Source organism: Diadema antillarum, unplaced genomic scaffold (assembly GCF_040938485.1).
Source record: "Diadema antillarum isolate AM-2024a unplaced genomic scaffold, OU_Dant_1.0 scf00000040, whole genome shotgun sequence".
In the NCBI taxonomy this organism is placed as follows: domain Eukaryota; kingdom Metazoa; phylum Echinodermata; class Echinoidea; order Diadematoida; family Diadematidae; genus Diadema; species Diadema antillarum.
In genome coordinates, this window is record NW_027270929.1 from 2,375,016 (window position 1) to 2,402,936 (window position 27,921).

The following is a 27,921-nucleotide window of genomic DNA, read 5'->3' on the forward strand; positions in this document are numbered from 1 at the left end:
TTAATACACGCAGAATGATAATGCATACATACCACCAACATAGAGCAGCTTATTGGGAGAGCCTGATCCACAGCCTGTCAGCTTCTCTTTGCTTGCGTTGTTGATCATACTTGATGTTTTGCCCCCATACAGAGCTATGGCTCCTGAAACATGAAGCAAACAAAATCAGAACTATAATGCAACTCATATGTGCTTAAAACCATTTGTACGGGTGTTTGTAAGAGAAAAACAAACAAACAAACAAACGAACCCCCCCCCTCTCTCTCTCTCTCCCTCCCTCCCTCTCTCTCTCCCTCTCTCTCTCTCTCTCTCTCTCTCTCTCTCACTTGGTTATAGACACTTCGCTTGTGGTTTTTTTATACACTTCCTCGACGTAACATTATGGAATTCATAAATCCTGTTCAAACAAAAAATGAACTTGCATAGACCTAGGTGACGAGAAACATCCATTTCATTATTTTGCATCGAATTTACCAATAAACTTTTTTTTTTTTTACAAGTGCCAGGCTTGCTGTTAAGTGGATGTGCTGGCAAGGACTACCTGTACATGAATACTCATTACATAACAGATGCTATCTAGGTGAACTTAAAAACCAACCAGCCTGCTTTAGCACCACTGATCTCTATAGGAGACCTCGATCAGTAGCATAGTTCCATAGTGGACTGTGGAGGTATCCTTCTGTGTAGAGATCAGCGGCAGGTACAAATAACTGTTTTTTTCTGCTCATGCATGTGCAAAGTGGAATTGGCGTACTGATTCACTGAGATCTAACCTCAGTCATCAACTAATGTGTATGAGTTTGGGTGGGTGGTTGTACCTGCAACATGAGGGCAAGCCATAGACGTTCCGCTTAGGGTTCTTGTGGCAGAGTCGCTGGTGTACCACGTGGATTTGATACTGGAACCAGGAGCGTAGATGTCGAGACAGGAACCGTAGTTAGAGAAGGAAGATTCCCTGTCTTGCTTGGTGGTGGCGCCCACAGTAATAGCCTGATTTCACCCAACAATGAGCGGAAAATAAGTCAAGCAATACTGTCAAAAACAATTTTTGAAGGGCCTTTAATGTTCGTATCCCATAGGCCTAATAGTAGAGTTGCCCCTCCAGCTATTCATAATGGGATCGTGTGCGTTTTTCTACCCCTGAAATTATTGTCATGACTGTTAATTTGCAAAGTGCATGCAAAAACATCTCGCTATACAGACTGTGGCTCGGCTTTTCAAATTTACGATAATGGAATAGAGTGCGAATTCAGACCGGGGCCCAGAAGAGGATCTCAAGGTTTGATGGTAGGCTCAATGTGTATGGTCAACGGTCAATAAAATTACTAACGTGTACTGACGAGACACATCCTATACCGCATAGGTGTATATTGGGGACACACAAAGCCTCCCCCCCCCCCCAAAAAAAAAAAAAAAAGAAAAAAAAAAGAAAAGATAAATGAATAAATAAAATAAAATAAGATAAAATGAAATGAAAATAAAAACAAAAAAATAATAATGATAATGATAATGCATCATTGTTCAGCCGAAGAGGATCATGAACAAATGTTGATGGATCTCGTTCCTTTGGATTTATACCTATTAATATGAAAAGAGCAAAGCCAGTATTATCCTGTACGGCCCCCAGACAGTAGCTCCAGAGGGCTCCATCTTCAATACTAGTAGAAGTATAGAAGTAGTAGGCCTACACAACAGAGATTCCCGAAACACCAGAGCCAGTTATTTCATCCTGTACGAATCCCAACTTTAGACAGTAGCCCAGAAGTGTCCCTCCCCACCCTCATATGATTTTATGATATAGACAAAAAAGAGTCGTGGCTAATTTCTTGTGCAGTGAAAGTAGTACATATTTAAATAGAGATACCCATTACTAGTAGGTCCTGGCAAAGCTATATAGTTATTTCATCCTGTACTGGACCCCAGACAGCAGCCCCAAAGTGTACCCCCCCCCCCATATTATGATATTATTTAGTGAAAAAGAGTCATGGCTAATTTCTTTTGCAATGGAAGTACACTGTATAAGCCCTAATATACAAAGATACCCCAAATATCAAAACCGTTCACTGCATTATGTATACGGGTTCTTATACAGTGACCCAGAAGTCCCCCCCCCCCCCCACACCCATACGATTTTATTTAGCTAAAACGAGTCATATGGCTAATCTCTTCTGCAATGGAAGTAGCATATACACAACAAAGATACTCAAAACACCAAGCCAAATCCTGTACGGGGCCCCCAGGCAGTAAACCCAAAGTGCCTCCCTATATGATTTCATTTAGCTTAAAAGAGCGATGGCTGATATCTTTTGCAATAATATCTTTTGCAATAAAAGCATGTATTATAGTACACAACAGAAATACCCCAAATACCAAGGCCAGTTATTGCATTCTGTACGGGGGTTCCCAGACAGCAACACAGAAGTGTCTCCGAATAATATTAAAAAAAAAGGGAAGGAATTTCTGGCTAATTTCGTTTACAATGGAAGTTATAATACAAAACACAGATACCCAAAACACCTCAGCCAGTTATCTCATCTTGTACGGGGTCCAGAAAGAAGCCACATTCCCCCCATCCCGTTTATGATTTTATTAGCTGAAAAGAGTCACGGCCGATTTCTTTTACAATGAAAGTAGGTCTTGAGAGTATACAACAGAGATACCAAAAACACCTATGTATACTCTGGGCTCTGACAGTATAGATCTGAAGGGCCCGTAAATCCCATACCTGACAAATTCACCAAAAGAAGGACATGGGGAAAAAATCTTTTTGTAGTGAACAAGTATTTATTGTGAGTAACAAATGCATATGCATTGATGATATAGGGTTGGGTTTTTTTTTATCAGAATGGATTGCAGCCTTACGGAACTCATGATATCTATGAATATGCCTCTTTAGATGCACGGGTGCATGTGCTTTAATGTATACCTTTTTAATATGATACATTATTTTTGATGATAGATATGAGATTAACAGATGATCTATAGAATTATACAAACGGAAGTTTTTAAGCACGGGAAGAAATGTGAACTTCCAAAAGATCATTGTAGAAGTAAAATCGGATATGGACTAATTTTTTTTTTCTAATATCATCTCAATAATATGGACTTACAGGCAAATGGGCAAAAGAAGTTCTCATGCTATGGAAAGAGCATAGAATAGAAACATCGCGAACATGAAAACAATTCAATCCACAAAGTTATCATGATCATCATCTGGATCAACTTTCTTATGGGCCAATTTATTTAATGCAGTTCTTTCTGCAGAAGTTAACATAACATTAGCGTAAAAAAAAAGAAATACATTATATATATATATATATATATATATATATATATATATGGACATGTTTGAAGGTTATAAAGAGTCAAGGTGATATTGAGATGATATTCAAAAATTAAAATTGAATTTGGTTCATTTTTTTTGTATCGTATCTTGTGATCATTTGTTGGGAAAGGAAAACAGTATTGTGTTTGGAACACGAAGGAAGGAAGGAAGGCCTATCTTGTTTACCAATTATTCAGGATTAATGTTGACAATTAAGGTAGTCGTTCAGTGCCTAGTAGCTGTGCTGTAATAGATGAAATTGATTTAGTTCTATCTCTTAATGCCAGATGCACATTTTGTAGTTGTTGCACTTTTCAAAAGGGAGGGGGGGGGGGACTTCCGGGTTTTATGAGCTAACAAGCAAAAAACAAAACAAAACAAAACAAAACAAAAAAGGCCTTCAGCGCAACTTCTGGTGCCACTTTCGGGTTTCTTCAGCTGACAAAAAAGAAAAAGAAAAAAAAAGAAGGTCCTCAGCGCAAAAACATAACCTTACCGCGCTCACACTTCAAGGTTTCTATCTATTTTCTTTCTAGTGCCACTTACGAACTTCCGGGGTAAAAAAAAGTGGGGTGGGGGGGGGGGGACCAAAGTGGTGACACCTTATGTATTCCTTTGTGTGGTGCACAAAAAGTGGGGGCCGAGCCCACCCGGCCCCCCTTGTTCCGCCGGCCATGGTTGTTGTTTTGGTTATACGCCTACATAAGAATGCAGTCAATGATTTTTTAGGTGTCCTTTATGTTTTCTTGATACATGTTGATTTGCCTTGAAAAAATATTACATAAAAATACATACATATATACCGTATACATGCATATTAAAATATGATGCTTTCTTTTCGGGTTTTTCAATATATCTACTTGTGTATTTATATTTCGTGCAAATTTTCTGACGCACATCTGTAGGGTTTGAATGTACATTGTTCTTAAGATGGACCATCTTTTTTTTTCATTCATCGATTTTCAGAGGTATTTTGTTACGCAATGCTACCTCGGTATTTCCTTGTAATTAGAAGATTTAATTCGAATATGAAACTATTAGATATATATATATATATATATATATATATATATATATATATATATATATATCATATATAGTGAAAACAACGTTTTCACTTTATAATATGTTTATATAATACATACAATCGTTGAATGGCCTTTTAGAATATTGACATCGTTTGACTTGTGAACGTCTGCTACTGTAAGATGAACGCAATTTTTTATAGTCATCATTGTCTACAATGGCTGTTGAAGTTAATGAACATTTTGCAATGCTTGCCCTGTAGGCCTACCTATATTTTATTTAAAATGTAAGTCAGTAATATCATTTACTTTCGGTGCAGATAATATTATGCCCTCGTAGGATATGACGAGGTGCATAATAATAATTACTTGGAAAACTGATGCAGTGAATTACAAGTAGTGTATTAGTAAGTTAATTGTCTCGTCTGTTACACAAAGCCATGACAATTTCACGCTACTTACACTTGAGACACGAGCAGGTGAATAATAGCAGGCATTTGCGTTGTCGTTGCCCGCAGCCACAGCCGTGGGGACGCCAGAAATGATCAGGTTTGTGACAGCGGTATCGAGAGACGTGGATACACCGCCTCCAAGCGACATGGACGCAATGCTGTTTGAACCAGCATTTTTCCTCACGTAATCCACCCCTGGGATAATAGACAGAATCATCTGTTTAATAAGTGGACTCGATTTCTCCGTTTTTACCTGGCATTCTTCATCAATAAGTAAATGCACGGATATTAAAAAAAGCGAAGAAAATCATCGGAAAAGCTCTACGATATCTTCTTTACCACGTCCAAATGTCTCCTCAGATTCATGAGTTGGGTTTATTCAAAGTTGCAATAGTTTAGGTGTGAAGACGACGTGATAATATACAAAAGAGAAAACAGATAATAGGACCTATGACTGTTGAATAAAGGGTTCCTGCCCGCGAAGTGAAATTTCATATAAATGTGCGATTTTTGTGTGTGATTGTAGTAAACAATAATTTTTCTGACTGGTGTTGCATTATACACAAATTGCTTTGCAATACCATTTGCAATAAGATAACGCCTCATGTTAAAGAGAAGATCGTAGAAAGCAATCGACACGCTCGAGCACTCATTTCTTGAATGACAATAAGATGATTGTAACCCAAAACTGAAGGGAAAACTAAGAGTGCCTTGAACGAAGAACAATCGCTCAATGGTCAGCCATTAATATTACTGTTATGGCTTTGAACTCATTTTTGTACATTTGCTCAGTCAGAATGGCATACTCTGATTACCAAGAAATATTTTCGAGGATGAGTCAAAAGAAGAAGCTTTTTCAATCAAATTCCGAGGTAAAAACAAAAACAAACTTACTTGGAATCTACACATACTTTATGTCGCATGGAGAAACACATGTTGCTCAGAACGATAAAAAGATAAAAAGAGACACGTGTACAAGCTTTACCGCTGATGACGCCACTATTGCTTCCAGATCCCAAACAGTTAAGCACCTTCACTCCCCTTATTTCGACACCTGTAGCGACGCCATAGGTATTGGATCCAACCGTTCCTGCACAGTGAGTGCCGTGTCCATTGCAGTCCTCCTATTTCAGAGAAACAGAGAAGTTTGTTTCTTATTGTTGTTGTTGTTTTTTTTTTCGATTTATTAATTTGTATTTACGCAGATTGTCTCAAAGTGATTACACTGTAAAAACATGGGTGTTAGATTTAACACCACGGGTGTTAAATCTAACACCGATCAAACTTCAATAAAGGACCACACCCACAGGTGTTGAAAATGCACTGTGATGGTGTTGAAAAGTGTTCACCTGACACTTCGTGGTGTTTTGACACTGTACCTGGTGTTATTTTGACACTGTACTGGTGTTAATTCAAAAATGACACCACATGGTGTTGATTTGATATTTGCTGGTGTTAATATCAATGGTTAAAACACCCGTCCAGCTTCAATAAGGGACCACACCAGCTGGTGTTACTTTGGTGTAAATTTATTTTCACATTTTTTCAAAAATCTAGTATTTTAATGTAAAATTCTTGATCGTCTTGTTTAAATTAAAAATCAACAAGAAGTGCAGTTACTAAGAAACTCTTCAAAAAACAGTTTAAAATTTGGAAATGACACCCGTTGGTGTTAATTTAACACCATAAATGAGCACCGAAAATTTAACACCAGCTCGGTGTTCACTATTTAACACCGGACTTTTTGCAGTGTATGAATATGCAGTTATGCAGATAATTTCAAAAAGATGATGAATATGCTTCATTGCAGATCGCGGAACGTAAAATGACAATGTCTCAAAAATGATGAAGTGAAAGTTCAATTACAAACTATGAAGTAATGCTTAACAAGAGACTCGGTGGGTCTCGCGCTCACCTGAGTATGATAAGTTCACATTCCATGCATTTTTGCAGACTATTACCCTATAAGAACATAGCATACTTTGTGGTGGCATGGTGTCACTGGCAAAAATACCTGGTGATCACATAAAAAAATGACATTGCATTATCAAAAAGAAGATCAAAATGCAACGACTGAAAAAAACAACAACCTGAATCCACAATAAACAATTTTCAAAGTACATTCACTAACGTGTTATATTCTGGTTTTATACATGTTTCAGGAAGCGTTTTGTTGTTGTTGTTGTTGTCTAGATTCTCAGCTTTAGAAGTTCTGATATATATATCATGGCGGGGCGGTGCAAGGACAGTAAATCTATTGACAGCAAATCTTGCACATAATCAGTATAGACGTGGCTGGTGTTGGGTTAAAGGGGTGCTACCCAACACCAGCCACGTCTATATGTGCAAGATTTGCTGTCAATATATATATATATATATATATATATATATATATATATATATATATATTATATATATATATATATATATATATATACAATTCAATCAGAACGTCTATAGGATACGAGGTATGGTCTGTTATCATTAAAGGTGATAGCTATTTTAGTAACATCATCAATTAGTAATTTAAGTGACGTTAATTTAGTAACATCATTGTTTTGCCGATGACACAAGCTTGTTTTCTTCACATGGAGACCCTAATGCATTAATAAATATGATGACTACTGAGCTCAGGTCTGTGCAATCCTGGATTTGTGCGAACAAATTATCCTTGAACATAGAAAAAAACTCATTATATGGTATTCAGTAATTCTTTGAATGTTGTTCCATATTATGATATCAAATAAATGATTTATGTTTAAAGCAGGTTAATAACACAAAGTTTTTAGGGCTCTGGATTGACCGAGAATTATCCTGGAAAACTCATGTTAATTTTGTAAGTAAAATTTTGTCTAGAAATATTGGAATTTTGAATAAGCTCAAACATTTCTTTCCTGTTCATATTTTGCAGAGTATATTCTTGTTTAACATCTTCACACTTTAATTATGGAATTTTGGCGTGGGGAAATGCAATTCACTCATTACTAGATTCCCTTCTCCGTATTCAAAAGCGTGCAATAAGAATCATAAACCACGCCGGATATTTTGCTTATACCAACTGTTTTTTTTTTCATCAAAACAGAATTCTGAAAATTCCATACCTATTTTATTACAATCTCGGAATTTTCATATATAAACAAACAACTAATGAATTAACATCTGTTTTCATCCACATGTTCAAAAGGAATCGCTCTATCCACTGTTATCCCACTCGCCAGAGTGACGCCTATCACCTTCCCCGTACTCGCACTATTTTTGCAAAGAAAACAATTATATTTACTGGAACCAGATATTGGAATGATCTTTCTCTAGATATCACTTCTTCCTTATCTTTATTCACCTTCAAACGCAAATTAAAACAGTTATTACTTAGTGGATACACACTACCAAGCTTTTAGCAACCTTTTTATACTCCCAGTCTTTTGTCCTTGTCCGCAGCACCAAGTTATTCAAGTTATTTCATGGTACCGATACATCTTTTGATTGTATAGCATTTTTGTTTTTCAAACACTGCGAGATTTGTATGCAGTCTGGTTTGTGCGATATCTACGTGGTTCATTAGTTTATTACTCATCGATTTTTTTGTACTGGTGTAATTTTAGTTGGTCAAGACAAACATATCCGTTCTCCGTGTAAAATTATATGCCTATGAACTCGGGAACCTACAGTTTTACAAGCTTTAAAGCTTTTATGTAGGCCCCATCATATTTCTTATACTTACTAATGATATTTTCACACGATATGACCATGTACATTTGTGGCAAGTATATTTTTTTTTCTTTTTCTTCTACAATCAAAAGACATGATTGTATATATTTTGTATTCTTGTTTTGTTGTCAATAATTTTGTAATCTCATCATTTAGAAAATGGAAATATGAAATAAAATTTGAACTGAAACTGAATTCCTTTATTGTTATGTTCAATCTCCGTCATCTCCGTCATATCTGGCTTATCATAACATTTTATTCATAACACTTAACAATCTTCCATGTATTTTTTTTCATGTCGTCTTAAAAACAAAATATCTGATCACTGAAAACTGTATTTTGCAGCAAGCGTATTAAAGAGTGTTTTTGTATGTGATACGCATGAAGAGACTGTTTAGGCCAATTTATTTTATGTATATAATAATCATTACAATTACTTGAACGTAAATGAGACTTAGAAACGGGAGCCATGGTACCTGTCCTTGTACTAAGATTTTAATTTTACCATGGGAATGCGTTTTTCTACGTGTGAGGTCAGGATATTCATAAAGTTATTATAGTATGATCAATTTGTGTGGATGGGAATAATTAACTGCAGACCAATCTATATTGTTGTGAATTCATATTCAAAGTTTGCAATAGGCTTTCTAATTCTTTCCAAAGAGGTTTGAACAGGTTTTAGGATGCCCGGAACAATGAGACAGTGTAATGGTGTATCGGATAAAACATTTCCTGATTTTGTAGGGCGGGGGTTGATCAGCGTGGTTGATACTTCAAAAATATTATCAGTTAAAGTGGCCGAATGATTAGAAACTGGTAACTGACTGGGGAGGGTTTCGTTATACAGATAACATGGAGCTGAGAAGCTCTTGGGGGATGCTTTGGCTGTGACATTTTTAACACTTTGCCGATATTGAAGTCCCCTACCGCAAAACAATTTTTATTATCAAAAATAGGATTATGCGTTAGACGTCTTGAATATGTTCTTTTTTTCGCAATTTGAATCAGGTGATCTACATAATTTATGACCATGATCAATATATTTCCAAGACCAGAAACATTACTTTCAACTGAGAGAAATTCTCTGTCCTCATTAATAACACTGGGTTCGCTGTGAATTAGATAAACTTAATCTTCTTTGAAGTAAAAAGCAACTCCACCGCCCATCCGATTTTTTTTTTTCTATTCTACTACAAGTATGTTCAAATAATTTGTAACAAGGAAGAGAATAATGTATAGTTGATCTCTCTGCACATGCTTAGTATGATGCAAAATATTGAAAGAGAATGGAACCACGACGTTATATCAAGAAAATCGCGTGTAACTTGTGGCTTTCCATAATCAAAATAAATCAAAATCAAAGTCATATATAGCTGCATGTGTTTGTCGCTGAAATAAGGTTTCTGAAAAAAAAAGAAGAAGTAAAACTTGTAGCCCCCAATTCGGTCCTCGATCCTTTCCCCCACAGGGCTCACCCCTGATTTGCCATGAATAAAAGTGAAACTGCAGTTACCTATATTATACTCATTGCACCAACTCACATGTAGCTTATCGTTTCTGTTTCTAAAGAAAATTAAAAAAAAAAATCTTCAATGATCGTCCTATACTTACATTGTTTCCGCCGGCATAGTTAACGAGCTGTTTAGCACGACCTCTTAAACCACCACCGAATTCCTCGTGGGTATCTCGGATCCCAGTGTCGATTACATAGACTGTGTAGCCACTGCCGGTTCCTGCAGAAGACACACCATTCATACTTTTCGTAATGTGCAAACGTCTCGACGGGAAATGTGTAACTCTCAAAATTGCATCAACTGGAAATGTGCAAACGCACTCGAGAAAATAATGCGCAAATCATTTGCTTCAACACAGTCACGTCCAGATGGTATATAAACTCTGTAACAAAGCTGCACATGAACCTATAATTTTATTTTCTTGAAGACCCCTTGACAGATTTTCACTAAACTGGCATCCCAAAGGTGATAGGATCTCAATTTGTTTGATGAGCTGACGTCCTCCTCCCCGCCCCCCTTCTACACAGCCCCCCCCCCCCCTCTCCTCCGGAGCCTCAGTAAAATTAGAACAAAAAATATAGGGCTAAGTTGGTGCTATGAAGACATTGATTACTGTAGTTTCAAGATTTTTCTTGGCGAATCCATCGGGATGGGGGGGGGGGGGGAAATCGGGCAGAATTTTTTTCTTATTTTCAACTTCTTGAAAAACCCTGTGAGTTTTTCAGCAAATTAGACAGATAGCATCCCTGATAATACGACCTCAACGCATAGGGTAAAAAGACCTTAGTTTATAGAAATGGCACTATGACCAGATGACCACCCTTTCAAAAGTAAGAGGAAGTGCCCCCCCCCCCCCTTAGTAATTCTCGGATTCGATTCGTCATATGCACACTTAGAACTACGTTCATAAGCCCTATCACTGTTAGCTAAAGATTTTTTTTCACAATTCCCGATATTGGGAAATATTGTTGCTCCTCCGAGCAAAATGAGATTCTATCACCCTGAAAATGCTGTCATAGGGGACTTTTGCAACTAGTGTGTCTCAGAATATAGGTGATGATGATTATTAAAGGAGACCAAAACCAAAGAGAAATGTGAATTGAGTGAAAGCAGCAACATTAGTAGAACACATCAGTGAAAGTTTGAGGAAAATCGGACAATCGATGCAAAAGTTACGAATTTTAATGTTTTGGTGTTGGAACCGCTGGAGGAGAGACTACTTGAGTTTATGACATAATATGTGTAAACAACAATTGTAAAGAAATAGGCCTATAAAAGACAGGCTTTCACTTTTCTAGCATAATGAAAGAGCGCTTGACTAACCGCTGTAATCAAGCAGGGGGAATAATTACTAACCTATGGTCATGGGTGTAAATCCCGGGGGGGGGGGGGGGGATGGGGGGGGGGGGATATATCCCCCCCCCCCCCTGAAATGGAGGAGGGGGGATGGCCTGTACAATCATCCCCTCCCCCTGAAATTTGAGAAAAAATGGAGGAAGCAGAAATGTGATTGTATCATTTTTGTCATATTGCATGACGTTCGTACGCCCGCCTACAGACATGCAGGTAACAGAGCTGAACAGTATTCTATCTTGTAGGATAATGTATACATAATTTTCTCAAGCGCTCGCTCGCTTCGCTCGCTCGCGAAGAAAGTAATACCGACATAAGGTATGGTCCAGACGTTGACAACGTCAAATAGCATAGGCTTACCTGTAAACATGCTATGAAGCGAGCAACTCGGGACCATCTGCAAATTATACGAAAACAAACAAACAATAACAAAAACTATACCGCCATAATTAACCCCCCCCCCCCTCCATTTCCTGCATCATTCCTGAAACGATGATGACTCTGATACATCTATGGGCATACCCAGGGATGATCAGGGGCGTCGAATCTATCTCGGGGGGGGGGGGGGCAAAGGGGCATTTGCCCCGCCGCTACGAAAATGTTGGGGGCAGACAAATCATTTGTCCTCAAGGCAATTCCCGAGATGAGGACAAATCTCGAACTTTCTTTATGGAAAATTGGACAAGTACCGCTAGAATTATGCTCCGGATCGCTGCATTGCAATCATGAATACTAGTATGCAAAAGATCCGCTACTTGGTCCCTTTCGATAGACTTCGTACACTTTTGAGATTGACGTTTTATTTCCTTATATTTTATCAAAGAGTGTGCAGCGGATCTTTCACTTACAAAAGCTCCCTCATATGCAGAGGCGTCGATGGAGGGGGAGGGGGATGGTTCCCCCACAAAAGTATTGGGGACAAACAGATCATTTTGCTCCTCCTCGTAACTCCCGAGATGTGGAAATGTTCTTACTTTTTGATAGAAAACTGTCTAAATATTTCACCCAAAGATGGCTGAATTTCAATTCTGAAGATACAAAATCTCCCTCGCGTAAGAGGGGGTAGGCCTAACCCCTCCCATACCCTCCCCGTTCAGTCATTTCTGCTTAATACACTTTAGATCGACAGATTTTAAAATGTTTCATCTAATGTGTGCACCAGGTCATTTACTTCAGTTTAAAGAAATGCAAATATTCCTTGGGTGGGAGGAGATATCTAGATACTTTCAATTAACGGAGGGTCCCCCCCCCCCTAAAAAAAAATAGTATTTACACTTCTGGATTGAAAATTCCCCAGATTACATCATAAATGTGTTTACGAGATATTTGTTGCTGCCAGTAATTGCCAGCAGTTGCGCCCGGTGCGCCCCCACCCCCCTTAATTTTCTAAGCGAAAAAAGTACAGCTACAAACGGCAATTTTTGGACAGTAAAATATCAAAATTTTCAAGCTCGCTCGCTTCGCTCGCTCGCATTTAAAGGCCGTGTCACACCATAACGCGGGCTTGTGGCGAGGAGGTAGTTTCCAGCACGTAGAAGATTTTCAGCGGGCGAACAAGAATGTTTGCAATTTTCATTCATGCCTTGTCATACCGTACGGGGGAACTTCTGCGGCTTGACTTGCGGGGAAACAAATTTACTCCAAGGAGCTCTCCGCAGTTGGTCCGCACCTGACAGTATCTAGCGCGTAGTTGCCCGGAGGTGCTCACGCAAGTCCGATTTAACCGCTGCCAAGTTTTGAGCATGACCAAAACTTTTTCCGGGTGAGTCGCGGGAATGCCCGTAGAGGTCCACGCAGAACGCCAGTAAGAGACCCTTAGCGGCAGTACTTCCCAGGCAATTCCCAAGCAGGTACTTCGCAGTCCCGAATGCAGCCAAGATAATGAAATTCTGTGAGATTTCAGCCATTCCATTAGAGGAATTCCTTCACTGAGTTGTCAGCCCCCACGCGACTGGTACAAAGGTCACACAGTATACTCGCAAGTATAACGCGTCCAGCAAGTAAGACACATGCGCTGACTCGCACAAATCCTTTTCCGCCCTCAGGAATGTCCGGTATGCTGGAAAATCCCTACACGTAACAAGCCCGAGTAGCTTGCCCGGAAAGGTGTGACAGGGCCTAAACACGGTTGCGGGTAAAAAAAAAAGATATGCGTGCGCACATCCGGGCGACTACTTTTGAGATACATGCTAGGTACTGTCATGTGCGGATATCTACGGGGACCTCCGGGTAGTCAAAATTATTCTTTGCAAGTCGCACGCAAGGCTGATGTGACACGGCCTTAATCGTTATGTCATTCTCCTGATGTTGCTGTCAGCAATTGCCAGCAGTTGCGCCCGGTGCGCCCCCACCCCCCTTAATTTCCTAAGCGAAAAAAGTACAGCTACAAACGGCAGTTTTTGGACTGTAAAATGTCAAAATTTTCAAGCTCGCTTGCTTCGCTCGCTAGCATTTAATCGCTATGCCATTCTCCTAATGTTGCTGCCGGGTAATTGCCAGCAGTTGCGCCCGGTGCGCCACCCCCCCCCCCCCCTTTAATTTTCAAAGCGAAAAAATATCTAAGCTACAAGCGGCCGTTTTTGGACTGTACAATATCAAAATTTTCTAGCTCGCTCGCTTCGCTCGCTCGCATTTAATCGTCATGCCATTCTCCTGATGTTGTTGCCGGGTAATTGCCAGCAGTTGCGCCCGGTGCGAACCCCCCACCCCCTTAATTTCCTAAGCGAAAAAAGTACAGCTACAAATGGCAGTTTTTGGACGGTAAAATGTCAAAATTTTCAAGCTCGCTTGCTTCGCTCGCTAGCATTTAATCGCTATGCCATTCTCCTGATGTTGCTGCCGGGTAATTGCCAGCAGTTGCGCCCGGTGCGCCCCCCCCCCCCCTTTAATTTTCAAAGCGAAAAAATATCTAAGCTACAAGCGGCCGTTTTTGGACTGTACAATATGAAAATTTTCTAGCTCGCTCGCTTCGCTCGCTCGCATTTAATCGTCATGCCATTCTCCTGATGTTGTTGCCGGGTAATTGCCAGCAGTTGCGCCTGGTGCGAACCCCCCCCCCCCCCCCTTAATTTTCAAAGCGAAAAAAATATAGCTACAAATGGCAGTTTTGGGACTGTAAAATGTCAAAATTTTCAAGCTCGCTCGCTTCGCTCGCTCGCATTTAATCGTTATGTCATTCTCCTGATGTTGCTGCCAGTAATTGCCAGCAGTTGCGCCCGGTGCGCCCCCCTTAATTTCCTAACTGAGAAAATATAGCTACAAACGGCCGTTTTTGGACAGTACAATGTCAAAATTCATGATCGCGTTCAAGATCTTCAGTGTAAGAATTAATACAAGAAGTTTCTCTAAATGATACCATTTTATAAGCAAAATTGTTCAATAATAATCTACATAAAATGTACTGCTACCTTAAACATGTTGGACTGTTTCAAGTCGATAAAACACGCAAAAAAAAATGCATCAAATTGCACCATTTACAACATCAATATGCAAAAAGTTCTCACTGTGGGAGGGGGAAACCCCCCTCCCACACCCCCCCCCCCCCCTCGCTCGCATCGCTCCCTCGCATCTATCACCGCTCCCCCTAAGATCAAATCCTGGCTACGCCGGTGATAGGCCCCACTATTTAGTATATAGGCCTTCACAGTGATGTCGCACAGGCGGAGCAAGAGCTGAATACCACGATATAGTCATTCAATTATCTATGAATATTTTTTCTTACTTTTTTTTAATAGGAAAAAAATCCCAGATTTCAGCAAAAGTGTGCACCAGATCGCTGAATTTCAGGTCTGAAAATGCTACATTTTCCTTGTGTGGGAGGGGGATACCCCCCTCCCACACCCTCCCCCCCCCCCCCCCGCTAGGCCGCTCCGCTCCCTCGCACAGATATTCAAACTCCAAAGTCCCTCCCCTACCCCCCCCCCCCCCCATCATTAAAACGGAACGATGCCCCTGGGATGATTGCTTTACTGACTTCAATCAAGAAAATTGAAGAATACAATTAATAGCTACAGAAAAATATCTACTATACGTTATTACATTTTTAAAAAAGAAAGAATAAGATAAGAAAGAGTAAAATCTTACGAGTTCAATAGTATAATAATGATCGAAATCGGATAAAAATTAAGGAAGTTATGACATTTTGAAGTTTCGCTATTTTGGGGGAAAACAGTTCTTGAACGGTCAATATGCAAATGGCAAAGTAAGCATGCCATACCTTCACAACTTACCATATAGTTAGTACATAAAATTTTGAAATTCCCAGTTTTTCATTCAATGCAATTATGCCCGGAGCTCAAATCCTCGTATATCTAATTGATCACTATTCTGAAATTATTCAACCAGGAATAGCATCATGATTTAGACTTCAATGACAGGAAATTTGAACTTTAGTTGATTTTTTTTGTGTACACAATCAATGGAAGATTGTGAGGTTATGACATGGTTAGCTCACTCATTTGCATATTCATATCAACTGTACAAGAAGTGTTTTGCAGAAATTAGCAAAACTTCAAAATGTCATAACTTCCTTATCTTTCATGCGATTTCAGTCAAATTTTTACCGTTGAACTCGAAAGATTTTACTCTTTTTTATCAGACTAACTTATATTTGGACTGGATTTCCGCTTAAACATTTATGTTATTGTTATGCATTTTTTCAAGCCTCCGCCTGACATCCTTAGGCATGCTTTCTGTCCACGGAAACGAGGAATTCTCTGAAATGGTCCTTTCTTGACCAAGTTGTAAACTTGTACTGTGACGTCTTTAATGACGTACACATTCCAGACAGTATGAGGCATGCCATCAGACATGCCCTTTCCTAGAATTTTGACGTCACAAATAGGGTCTACTCATTCTAGAAATATTCATGTAAACTCCAACCTACTGTCTTTTACTTTCATTGTGCGTCACAGAATCTCTCTCTCTCTCTCTCTCTTGTTTTTGTTTTTGTTTCTGTCTTGCTGATGCAAGGTCATGTCTTTAAAGTCACACAACTTGTTTATCAATTTAAGCATGACACATCAATTCCTTACAATTGCATTGATGTTTATTAAATGTGACAAATAAATTACGTGATAGATACAAAATACGTCATACAATGACAGATATACCTGCCACCTCTGGTGAAAATTTGCCGTCGGCTTTTCAAGAAGGAACTTAAAACATGTAAAATGCGAAGTATTTATCCACCCCCGCCCCGCCCCCCCCCCCCCCCCCCCCCTGCTCCGTGCAGGACATCTCTGGATCCGCCATAACTAAACTTGAAACTGCACTGCAAAAAGTCCGGTGTTAAATATGAAACACAGAGCTGGTGTTAAATTTCCGGTGCTCATTCATGCAGATTAACACCGCCGGGTGTCATTTCAAAATATAAGATTGTTTCTTGAATAGTTTCTTAGCTACTGCACTACTTGTTAATTTTGAACTTCAACAAGACGATAAAGAATTTTCCGATGAAGTACTTGATTTTTGAAAAAAAAAATGTGTAAACACATTTACACCACAGTAACACCAGTTGGTGTGGTCTCCTATTGAAGCTGGACAGGTGTTATACCATTGAAATTAACACCACCAATATCAAATCAACACCATGCGGTGTCATTATTGAATTAACTCTAGCGCAGTGTCAAAAATATCACCAGCCACAGTGTCAAATTAACACCACGAAGTGCCAGGTGAACACTTTTTAACACCGTCACAATACATTTTCTACACCTGTGGGTGCGGTCCTCTATTGAAGCTTGATCGGTGTTAGATTTAACACCTATGGTGTTAAATCTAACACCGACGTTTTTACAGTGTACAGTCATCAAGGCCTTCATAACACCAACATTGTTCTATTTTTTGTTTTTCGTTTGGTTCTGGAGAAGATTGGGTGTTTTTGTTTTTGTTTAATCCTAGTTTGAGATTTTGAGGCTCCCCCCCCCCCCCCCCCACGAGGGTGTTGCTCATTCAACAAATTGAGATGCTATCACCCTGGAGATGCTACCTTCCAAGTTTACTGAAAATCTGTTAAGGTGTTTTCAATAAAATGTAAACGGTAAAGGTTAATGTGCAGTTTTGGTTCAGACTTGAGTTTATTTACCATTCATGCATAGAGAAGTAAATGATTTGTATTTCCCGGATGCGTTTGCACATTTCCTAATAGAGAAACTTGCACATTTCCCGGCGAGATGTTTCCACATTTCTGGGCGTTTGTACATTTCCCGGCGTTTTCATTGAAATATTATGTTTTTTATATTGGTCAGCCATTGTTAATCTGCGAGCATGTCTTAAATGCGATGTTAGACTGATTACCTCGTGGACTATACGTGTCATCATAGTTGCATTCCCTCGAATCGATACGGTCAAGACCCCACTCGACGTCAGAGCCAAGTTGAGTACGGTACACGCCATCCTCTTCCACGTACTCGACGGCAGGCAGATTCCGAACCTATGCGGAAAGATTTTTACAGGATTTTACTCTAAGGTGTCATAATTGCAGTGCCTAAGTATACAAACTAGTGTGAGAACCAAAACAGGAGGGGAAGCGTGAATATTATAGCATAATATATGCGTACCGGTATACCCTTTTCTCTCAATTTGGATTTTTCATTTATCTCCTGTATTTTAATGTGATATTTTATGATTGGTCTGTTTTGATAATGTGTATTCTTCTTTTTACAAGTCTATTGCATAATGTGTACATGAATGCATTATATTAGGGCTCACATGCCTAAGGACAACAGTAAAATAATTACTTTTGAGAGCCGTAGCATGCATTACTTCCTTGTTCATACTTTGTGTTATACGTCATGTGTGTATGCTATGTTAATGTTATTGACATTTCCATTAGGCTGAATGAATAATATGGTAATAATAATAATAATAATGATAGTAATAATAATGATGATACCAACAGTAACTATTATTATTGTTATTATTATTGTTGTTATTGTTATTATTATTATTATCGCAATAATCGATCATTCTATAGAAAAATAAAAACAGAACAGGCATGAAGAGAGATGGTTATAAGTGACAACAGCAAACAAATCACTCTGACAAACACTCTTACTCACGAGTTGTGCATAGGTAAAACGAGGTACTGTGTATTGTGTATTTCACGTAACTGTATTCATATGGAATCGAATTGAAAGTATCTGCGATATTTGTTGTGCGATATAAGTGCATGTTTCTCGGGTATACAAGAGAGGGGCCAAAATGTAATATATCATGGCATGAATCGTACCTTTCTTCAAAAAATTCCCAAACTTTATGTTTTCCTAATAATGGTATGTATATAACTAAAATGCAAAGAACGACATAACAAGTCAAAGAAAACCACTTTAGGATTTGAATAACATATTGATGTGTATACATAATCATAAATGTATATATATGTATATATGTATATATATATATATATATATATATATATTATACATATATATATATTACATTTGATGTATATGTATATTATATATATATATATTATATATATATATATATATATATATATATATAATATGATATAATTAATATATTATAAAAGACAACCTGTAGCTTTACTCAGTAGGTTCTAAAGCGTTCATGTCATCAAAATACTGCAGCAAGTGCTTTGATCATGTCAATTCAATTTCTCTATCGCAGGGATTCGATGATGATAGATAGGAGAGCTGACACTGATTGCAGTTGTTATAGTACGACGGATAGTCGCGTGTGCATAAACTTGGAGAAGTTAAAATATTGATTTTTGGTTCGTATTTAACTTAAATACCCCTTACATGCAAATGCGCATTTGTGTTAGACAATCCTAATTCTTAGAAATCAGATGTTAAGGAGCAGAAGCCCCTCCGTTAAGGAAGGGAAGTACACAACTTACAACTTCCAGGACACGATCCTCCAACTCGGCTGCGAATCCATACAACGCGTGGCGCCAAGTGAATCCCACACGGCCGCCAGAGATGCGAACTGTAGAGGTCACCTCATCGAGATCGTACTCGTCCTGGGAGTATTTCCAAACAATGATACGAAAGATTGGATTATCAACTCCGTTCACTATAGATTGCTTTCTGGACAATGATATACACGTGAGTCAACTAATTAGACTGACTCAGTCTAGAGGTTTTTTTTTTTTTTTGCCGGTTTCAATTTGTTTCTTTACACTATTATAGGTATGTACAGTCTTGCAAGTCATATAAAAGCTTTCTCATGTACATTCCATCTTTCATCATTACATTTGTGCTGTTTTGCAAAGTACATGTATCAATACTGTGTTATCGTTGTTTTGATTTGTATGTTATGTTAATGCGTCTTTTATCCTTGCCGAGTGAGAGAAATAAATAAAATGAAATGAAATGAGAGTAGTTCATCTTGCCGTGTCGAAATAAGGTAGAATGTCTTTATCTCAAGTGCGAAAATATTTCCTTTCATTTTTTTTCAGAGAGAAATGCAAAAACACTTAAGACCGATCATATCGAAATAAATCAAAAAAATATTTGTTTCTTTTGAGCTCGTTTCATAAAGAGCTCCCATTTATCTTATGCTCAATATGGAGAGCTTAAGTTAGTGAATTCGAGCGTAGGATTGCTATTAATTGTAAGTCTGTTTCATAAAGATACCTCAGCTTAATTTGAAGCACAGGTGTAATAGCAGATCGAGTGTAACTTTTTTTTATTTAATTCCATCAATTGTAAGATTAATCTTGAGATCAAGCCTTATGAAATTAGCCAGTGATCTTTGTAAGATTCTGGAAGACCAGGCTGAATGGACTATAACGGTTCCAGTCTTTGGAAACGTCAAAAAGTTGCTCTTCAGGAATTTACAGAATTTGTCTATGTTATTGGTGATTATCGTACCGTCTTTTGAGTTTGAAGCAACAAATTTTGACAAACTTTGAACCCTACACCTTCAATCTTTCAGAAGGTCCATTCATAATAAGCAAACCAAATATGCGAGACCAATTTTGTAACAGTCGCCTAGATTATATATATATGTACACACACACACACACACACACATATATATATATATATATATATATATATATATATATATATATATATTTAAATATAAGTATTATGTGCCGCACGGTCCTGAACACTCGCCTTGAGCTTGATGATGTATTTTCCTGGGATAGGTTCCGAGTTGCGGTACAACGGGGCGAGCTCGGCCGAAGCGGCTGCCACGAGAAGAATCGTAAAGAACGTCAGCATGATGTCTGTAGATAAGGCAAGAGAAGGAGAAAACAGAAACGGGTGTGATATCTCACACTGGGGGGGGGGGGGGGGGGGGGGCATTTCATGAAGTATCTTGGTCCGATATCTTTCTGTCAAACTGTTACAAGCTATAACGAAATCCTTGCATCTGATTGGCTTAGAGCAAATTTGTCTGACAACTTTGTCGGACAAAATGCATTCATGAATGCCCCCCAATGTCGTTTATATGCAGGGTTCACGACAAACCTTTTTATCTTCTTAAGGGATGTGGGTGGTTTTTTTTTTTTTGATAAAAAGTGTCGCATGCATCTTAAAATCAGAAAACTAATGTTGAATGTAAAGCGAGCTGTGAGGCCGGGAAATTGTGTCTGCACACTGCAAAAAGTCCGGTGTTAAATAGTGAACACCGAGCTGGTGTTAAATTTTCGGTGCTCATTTATGGTGTTAAATTAACACCTCCGGGTGTCATTTCCAAATTTTAAACTGTTTTTTGAAGAGTTTCTCAGTAACTGCACTTCTTGTTGTTTTTTAATTTAAACAAGACGATCAAGAATTTTACATTAAAATACTAGATTTTTGAACAAAATGTGAAAATAAATTTACACCAAAGTAACACCAGCTGGTGTGGTCTCTTATTGAAGCTGTACGGGTGTTAAACCATTGATATTAACACCAACAAATATCAAATCAACACCATGTGGTGTCATTTTTGAATTAACACCAGTACAGTGTCAAAATAACACCAGGTACAGTCTAAAATTAACACCACGAAGTGTCAGGTGAACGCTTTTCAACACCATCACAGTGCATTTTCAACACCTGTGGGTGTGGCCCTTTATTGAAGTTTGATCGGTGTTAGATTTAACACCCGTGGTGTTAAATCTAACACCGATGTTTTTACAGTGCACAATGGTCGGAGTCGGGATTTAGTGGCGGTCTCCGTGGTAACTCTTCGGCAAATGCGCGCTATATTACGAGTGGCTCTATTCGGCATAAAACACCACTATAGTCTGCAATGGTACATGATAATTTGTTACCACTCCCAGCGATCTTGTACATGTAAATCAAATCTGAATAAATAGTTGCTTGCTTCTTTTTTTTATTAGGCTACTGCAAGCTAAAAGCTCTACTTTTTAGCAGTCCCCTCCATTTCCAAGAACTTTGATTCGATATTTGTCAAGAGATCAGCATCTATACTATTTCAGTTTACAGTATTTTCTTTGATTTTTAATGTCATTTCGTGTATTCAAAATCAAAGTTTAAGTACGATTGCTTTTTCGTCTACGGAAATGAAACAAACGAGATCAAAATTAAATGAAGATCTGACTGAGGAAGATAAACGCATTTTTATTTTTGTTTTTCCTTTGCAAATGGAGTTGAGTTTAGTCCTTGCATTAACCTGTAGCCCACACTATGGATTACAATACATGATATATTATGGTAGAACAAAGGAATTGTAAAGACAGTATAAGGGCTTTTTACACTTGTAAATTTCTGCTTAGCCCCGGACCAACGGTGGGGCTAAGGGGGGGGGGGGCCTTAGCCCCACCGTTGGTACGGGACTATCCTTAGCCCACTTTCCGTTTACACTCGTTTTTGCCAAAGTGGGCTAGCCCCACCGATAGTACGGTACTATCTGGCCCTGCAAAATAGCAGGGGTTAGCACCGCAATTGCGGTGCCAAGCAAGTGAGTGTAAACAGAACGAAAAAATAATCCTGGGCTAAGCGACGGAAACGAAGTCCGACCCTCACTGACCGATCAGAAACGAGGTAATCAAGTGCTGCCGGTGCGTGCGTGTACGTGTACAGTACACAGCGTAATTATGAATATTCATGTGGTTTGGAAAGTCCGGGGCTAAGAAATACGAGTGTAAAAAGGTCAGTTTTCTCCTTAGCCCCGGACAAGAGATAGTACGGGACTAATTGGCCAGTGTAAAAAGCTGAAAAAATTGGTACGGGACTAACGATAGTCCTGGGTCAGAGAAAGTCCGGGGTTAAGAAACACAAGTGTAAAAAGCCCTTTCGAGCATTTTCCGGAGGAGAACGTTTAGTCTTAAAGAATACATGATATTTCTGGAAATGAAAGTTGTAGCGTAACGTATGTGATCATTCCAAGTTAGTTTTTTTTTTTCTTTTACTGATGAGAACACCTAAAAGTTTGATAAAACTTTTACATTGAAAAGATGTACACTTATCAATCATTATAGTGCGTACAAGATTATTTCGTGAGTATTATATGCTTGAGATGAATATAATATTTGTTATATCAATATTATGTGATAATTCATTATTTTCAAAGCAGTTCATACATTTTATTTATTATTTAGGTAACTCTGCAAAAATTCCTTTGCCATTTTGTTTGTTTGTTTGGGTTTTTTTTCATCGTGGTTTCTATTGTTTTCCTATCCCTAACTCTACCAAAGTTAAATCAGAAGAATAATTCTTTCTAAACCCATATTGATTAAAAGTCAAACATTTTTGATGATGCGAAAAATGTATAAAGCCTATCATATAAATTTTGGATAAATAGGAGAGATAGAGGCAGGTGAATAATCATTACTTTGACAAGGATCATCTTTCTTAAAAACTGGGTTTACAATATTTTGCAATTCCTAAAGAATTGGGGCATTTGCCAGAAAATATGGAGGGATTGAATATATGAGTAAGTGGAACAGTCAATTTGATGTATGATAATTATGTTAACTGATGTTCTTATTCTATCACAGCCAATTACCCCACTAAAATTCAGATCTTTCCTAATATCAATAATTTCTGTATGATTTGTAGTATTTAAAAATTACTATGAAGAAGTAGTTTCAGAAAGAAATTTCGAAAAATATTTATTCTTATCATCAAATTCATTTGCCATACTAGGGCCAATATCATTTGCTTAAATATAATGTTCATAATTTATGTTTGAGAACTGATGTTCTTATTCTATCACAGCCAATTCCCTATTAAAATTCAGATCTTTCCTAATATTATTGATTTGCCGGATTTAAAAGCTACAATGAAGAAATAAGTTCAGAAAGAAAATTCGAAAAATCTTCATTTTTGTCATGATTTATTTGCCAGATTAGGAATAATATTAAGAGAGAGAGAGGAAAAAAAAGAATTGTACAGTAAATATTGGAAGATGATCACATATATCAATATACAATAAGCCGCTAATAATTTCTTTATCAAAAATGTAAGAAAATATATTATCTATCAAAGTGGATGAAACAGAGATAATTCTTGCTGGTTTGTTTATATGTGGATAACAACCATTTGAAAACATCAAATAAAGATTTTTTTTTCAAAATTCATATCGTTGTCATAATTAGATTACAATACAATATACATATTAAAAATCAGCCATTTAATATAATTGTTATTTTCACGTGAAAACAGCAAAGAGTTTTCCAAATCTTCAACAAAATAACTGATTATCACTTTTAGAGCTTCTGTAAATCAGACCGACTGTATTCTTTTTTTTTCAAATGTTCTAATTCTACAAATAATACGTGACATACTTCAAAGGAAATAACAGATCTAACTTTACTTTGTAAATTTTGATGAATGTAAAACCGTACTCCTCTATCCCTCCTTTCTTCACGGTTTGCTCTTACCATATGATATTTTCATATTAATAGATTTGCTGATTGAATTAAATACAGTTGCTGAAGAAAAGTGGAACCAAGTTTCTGTGATTCAATCAAAGAAAATGATCAAGTGTATAGAAGGGTTTCGAAAGAGTCAAAGTTCTTATAGTTCCTATAGTGTACATGTAACTAAAGTTCTTAGAGTTTCTGAAATTCTTAACAAATTTGGTAGTTGCATGATAACTACTGTCTGTAGTGTCAGAAGTTGAGGGGTTAAACTCAAAACAGGTTTGCTGCATGAAATCCATAAACACACTACCTACTGTATTTTAGATCAATCTCATAACTCTTCATGAAACAGGCTCCAGAACGAGCACAATGTTTGCGATCGGACTATTGAGCGCAGGGCAGGCACGGAAGTCAATATGCAACATGCAGAGTTGCGAATGATTGCCGAGGGTTAAACGTTTAATATGAACGCTTAACTTATAAGTGGGCGAAAAACCCGCTGAATTAAAAATAACCATACACGTAGGTGTCTATCAGGTATGATTAGTGAGATCATCAAAGCAACACAAAAATGTGATTTTCAAGTTCCTTCAAATGTAGGAAATGCTTTCTTTCTTTCTCCCTCGTTAGCATTCCCCACACTCTTCCCCTCCCCTCTTTCTCTCTCTAACAAACCAAATAATGATAATGATAATAATAACAATGATAATAATAATAAAAATAAAAATAAAAATAATGATAATAGTAATAATAATAATAATAATAATAATAACAATAACAGTAATTGGCACAAAGGAAATATCACGTATGTGGACTTCGACTAACACTGGATTACAGAGAGTCGTGATGTCTTCAAGTCATATGAAGAATAACACCTATAACATAAAGAAAGAAGATGCCTGCTGGTGAAGCAAATTTCATTTCTCACCCATAAATATCAATAAACAATCAAAACTATATACATGTATACATACTGTATCAGGTGAATATCATATCAATGAAATGAAATATATATTACAGAAAAACTCTAATATATCAAGGAAAAATTCTCACCTTGCTTACAACCAACTGTTTGATGAATGAAGCAGCGACGAAGATGATCTTCAGGGCGCTGAGAGGGCTATCTTCAGGGAAGATAACTGTGACAAAATTGCAGTCAGTTGGCAATATTTATTCAGTGTACCTCTCCACACAGCTATGGAAAGGTGCTCTGTTCCCAACCAGTGCGCCGTAATGCAAACACTTAGGCCAAATACGAAAATTCCATTGGTTAATATCAGGGCTGCGCACTAGGGCTGCGTACTGTACGAAAAACAAACACACGGTCACATTGTTAGTTATTGGCAGACAAGGATATATTTAAGATTTGATTTATGCCTAAATCTGTACTGACGCAAGTACGATATGCTTAGTCGACAAAACATTGTATCTCTTCATAATAACGTACAGATATCTACTCTTTGTCTGATAGAAATGGTTAGAATGACTGCTGAATAAGCAGAATAGTTTTTGCGGTGGCCACGTGCATAACCGAGTGCACAAAATGCTGACGTTAGAGAAATATTTAATTTCTTTTTTCCTTCTCCTCAAGAAGGCGTATAAGACGAATAAACTCATGCTTTATTGGCCAACAAAAAAATACCAGTTTGTTTCTTCATTTCTTCGTGGAGCCAATGCGTGAAATCTCAACAATATACATGTATGTTACATATATATATATATATATATATATATATATATATATATATATGTATATGTATATATATATATATATATATATATATATACATATATATATTATGTACATATATATATATATATATATATATATATATATGTAGGCCTATATATGCATAATCATACATGATTAACATACGAACATACGGTTATGTATATAGGGCCTGATGTATAGGTCAATTCTATTGCGCAATATTTAAGGTGGACTGGTTTATGGCATGTTTTTCAATCCATGTATCTTTTTTGTACATATTTCAATGTTTTCATACTAATTCAGGTAAGATGTCTGCAATTCACCCTGCGTGCTGCTATGTATGTTTTACCCAATAAGAATACCTTTCCAATTCAACTTTTTAATAATATTAGTAGTAAAGTACTTAGCTCAAACTCATTAACATGGTGGGGATGGTATCCTAACTTTACGTAGTGTGACAACCGAACAGATGTGACACCAGTTGACGTCTGTGCATTGTTTCTTCGTCAGATCTGCAATGTATAGCAACGGCATGTTACCTTTAGCTTTCTCGTTCTTTTTTTGTGTGTATTTTCGTTTTTCTTTTGAGTTGTGTCCATATGTTCTCTATTGGGTTTACTACTTCACATTGTTACTTCCTTATACGAGTTATGATGAATGTTATGGGTCATTGTCATGCTGGAAGACTATATTCCGATCCAGGGTCAGGTTCCGAACTGAACTTTTCATGGTGTCCCATGTAATTATCTTTTTATTCATAGTGCCAGCAAGATTCTCCAGTGAGCCATGCAGTATAGAAGGTACAGCAAAGCAGCATCATAACATGATGCTGCTATCAAATTTTGAACTTTATTTCTTTGACCCCTTCTGGAGTGTGAGAAAATGTATCGTATTTACAATATTGTACAATATAAAACAATTACAAAATGGAAGTTTTGAAAATTCACGAGATGAGATACTACCTGAAAACAACGATATTTAAAGAATATTAGATACAAATAAAAAAGTAAAAAGATATAACCAACAGCACCTTCGTTTAGTCTTGAATAACTCATTCCTTTTCAAAGTATTTGGTCTAATTATGCATATCTTTGGAATATTTTGGAAGAAGTTTGAAGGTAGCATGAAAAAAAAAGATGATCACCTCTAATACCCAGATGTATAATGCCCCCCTCCCCCAACAAGGCAGTGACGATTCAGTGTCTTGCCAAAATACAACCTCCACCAGCCAGTATAGACTCGAGTCAGGGTTCTCGTGACTGACGCCATATGGGTCTGTTCCACTGCGCTACAATAATTGCTTCTCTAAAGATGAGAGCACACAATGATATGATTATGTCCCATTCCTCTTCCAGAGCTGTGGCGACGGCAACAGGTGCGCAGGGTGCCATCGTTGGAGACGTACAAGATGCTATACCGCTCGATATTTACATTCTTTTCACAATAGGGAATATTGTCAATAAACATGATAAATTCATGCTTGATATCAGCATAGGGAATATTGTCAATAAACATGATAAATTCATGTTTGATATCAGCATCTCCGAACGTGTTTTATCGGCATTTGGCTGTCCATTAATTGGATCATGTTACTAATTAAGCGTGATCAGAGAAGTCGGTACATCACCTTTCTGGAGAAAAAAAAATGCCAATTCATTGGTTCATTGCTTTTGGGAAGGAGCAGTTTGGATGGAATTTTTAGCAGTGAAGTCGAAGAAAGAAAATAAGTGAAAATAGCAGTAATGGTAGAGACAGATTAAAATTAGCTACATTAGTGGTGATGGTAAAAGCTGTGTGATGGGATGTTAGCAGTAGGAGTATAGAGAGTAGCAACAGTTGTGACAGTAGCAGCAGTAGTAGTAGACCTAGTAGTTATTGTAGAAAGTGTTTGAAATAACAGTAGTAGTACTCATTTAAACATCAACAGCATTAGTTGTTCATAGTAAAACGTAAAGCATAAGTTAAAGGGATGCTTTATTATTGGTAGATGAGAATTCAGCATTTAACATTTTTGCGAGATATTTGAAAACCACAATGTAA

General features: G+C 37.6%; 1 protein-coding gene across 1 annotated transcript; it reads right to left on the reverse strand.

The window, feature by feature from the left end:
* LOC139711473 (aqualysin-1-like) lies at window positions 1–27,272 on the reverse strand. The gene is made up of 9 exons (XM_071623354.1): window positions 27,146–27,272; window positions 20,467–20,579; window positions 19,242–19,364; window positions 17,675–17,810; window positions 10,122–10,243; window positions 5,788–5,926; window positions 4,813–4,997; window positions 819–990; window positions 1–143 (listed from the first exon to the last, which is right to left on the reverse strand). The coding sequence occupies exons 1-9, from the start codon at window positions 27,270–27,272 to the stop codon at window positions 1–3; spliced, it is 1,260 nt and encodes a 419-aa protein (XP_071479455.1).
* Window positions 27,273–27,921: the final 649 nt, after the last annotated feature.

Excerpts from the sequence above, each read along its gene's own strand:
- LOC139711473 (XM_071623354.1), bottom strand. The coding sequence starts at position 27,272 with ATGGCACCCTGCGCACCTGTTGCCGTCGCCACAGCTCTGGAAGAGGAA. Across the intron at positions 20,580-27,145 it reads GTGGAACAGACCCATATGGC|ACATCATGCTGACGTTCTTT; the intron begins GTCAGTCACGAG and ends CCTTATCTACAG. Across the intron at positions 10,244-17,674 it reads TGACACGTATAGTCCACGAG|GAACCGGCAGTGGCTACACA; the intron begins GTAATCAGTCTA and ends TGTCTTCTGCAG.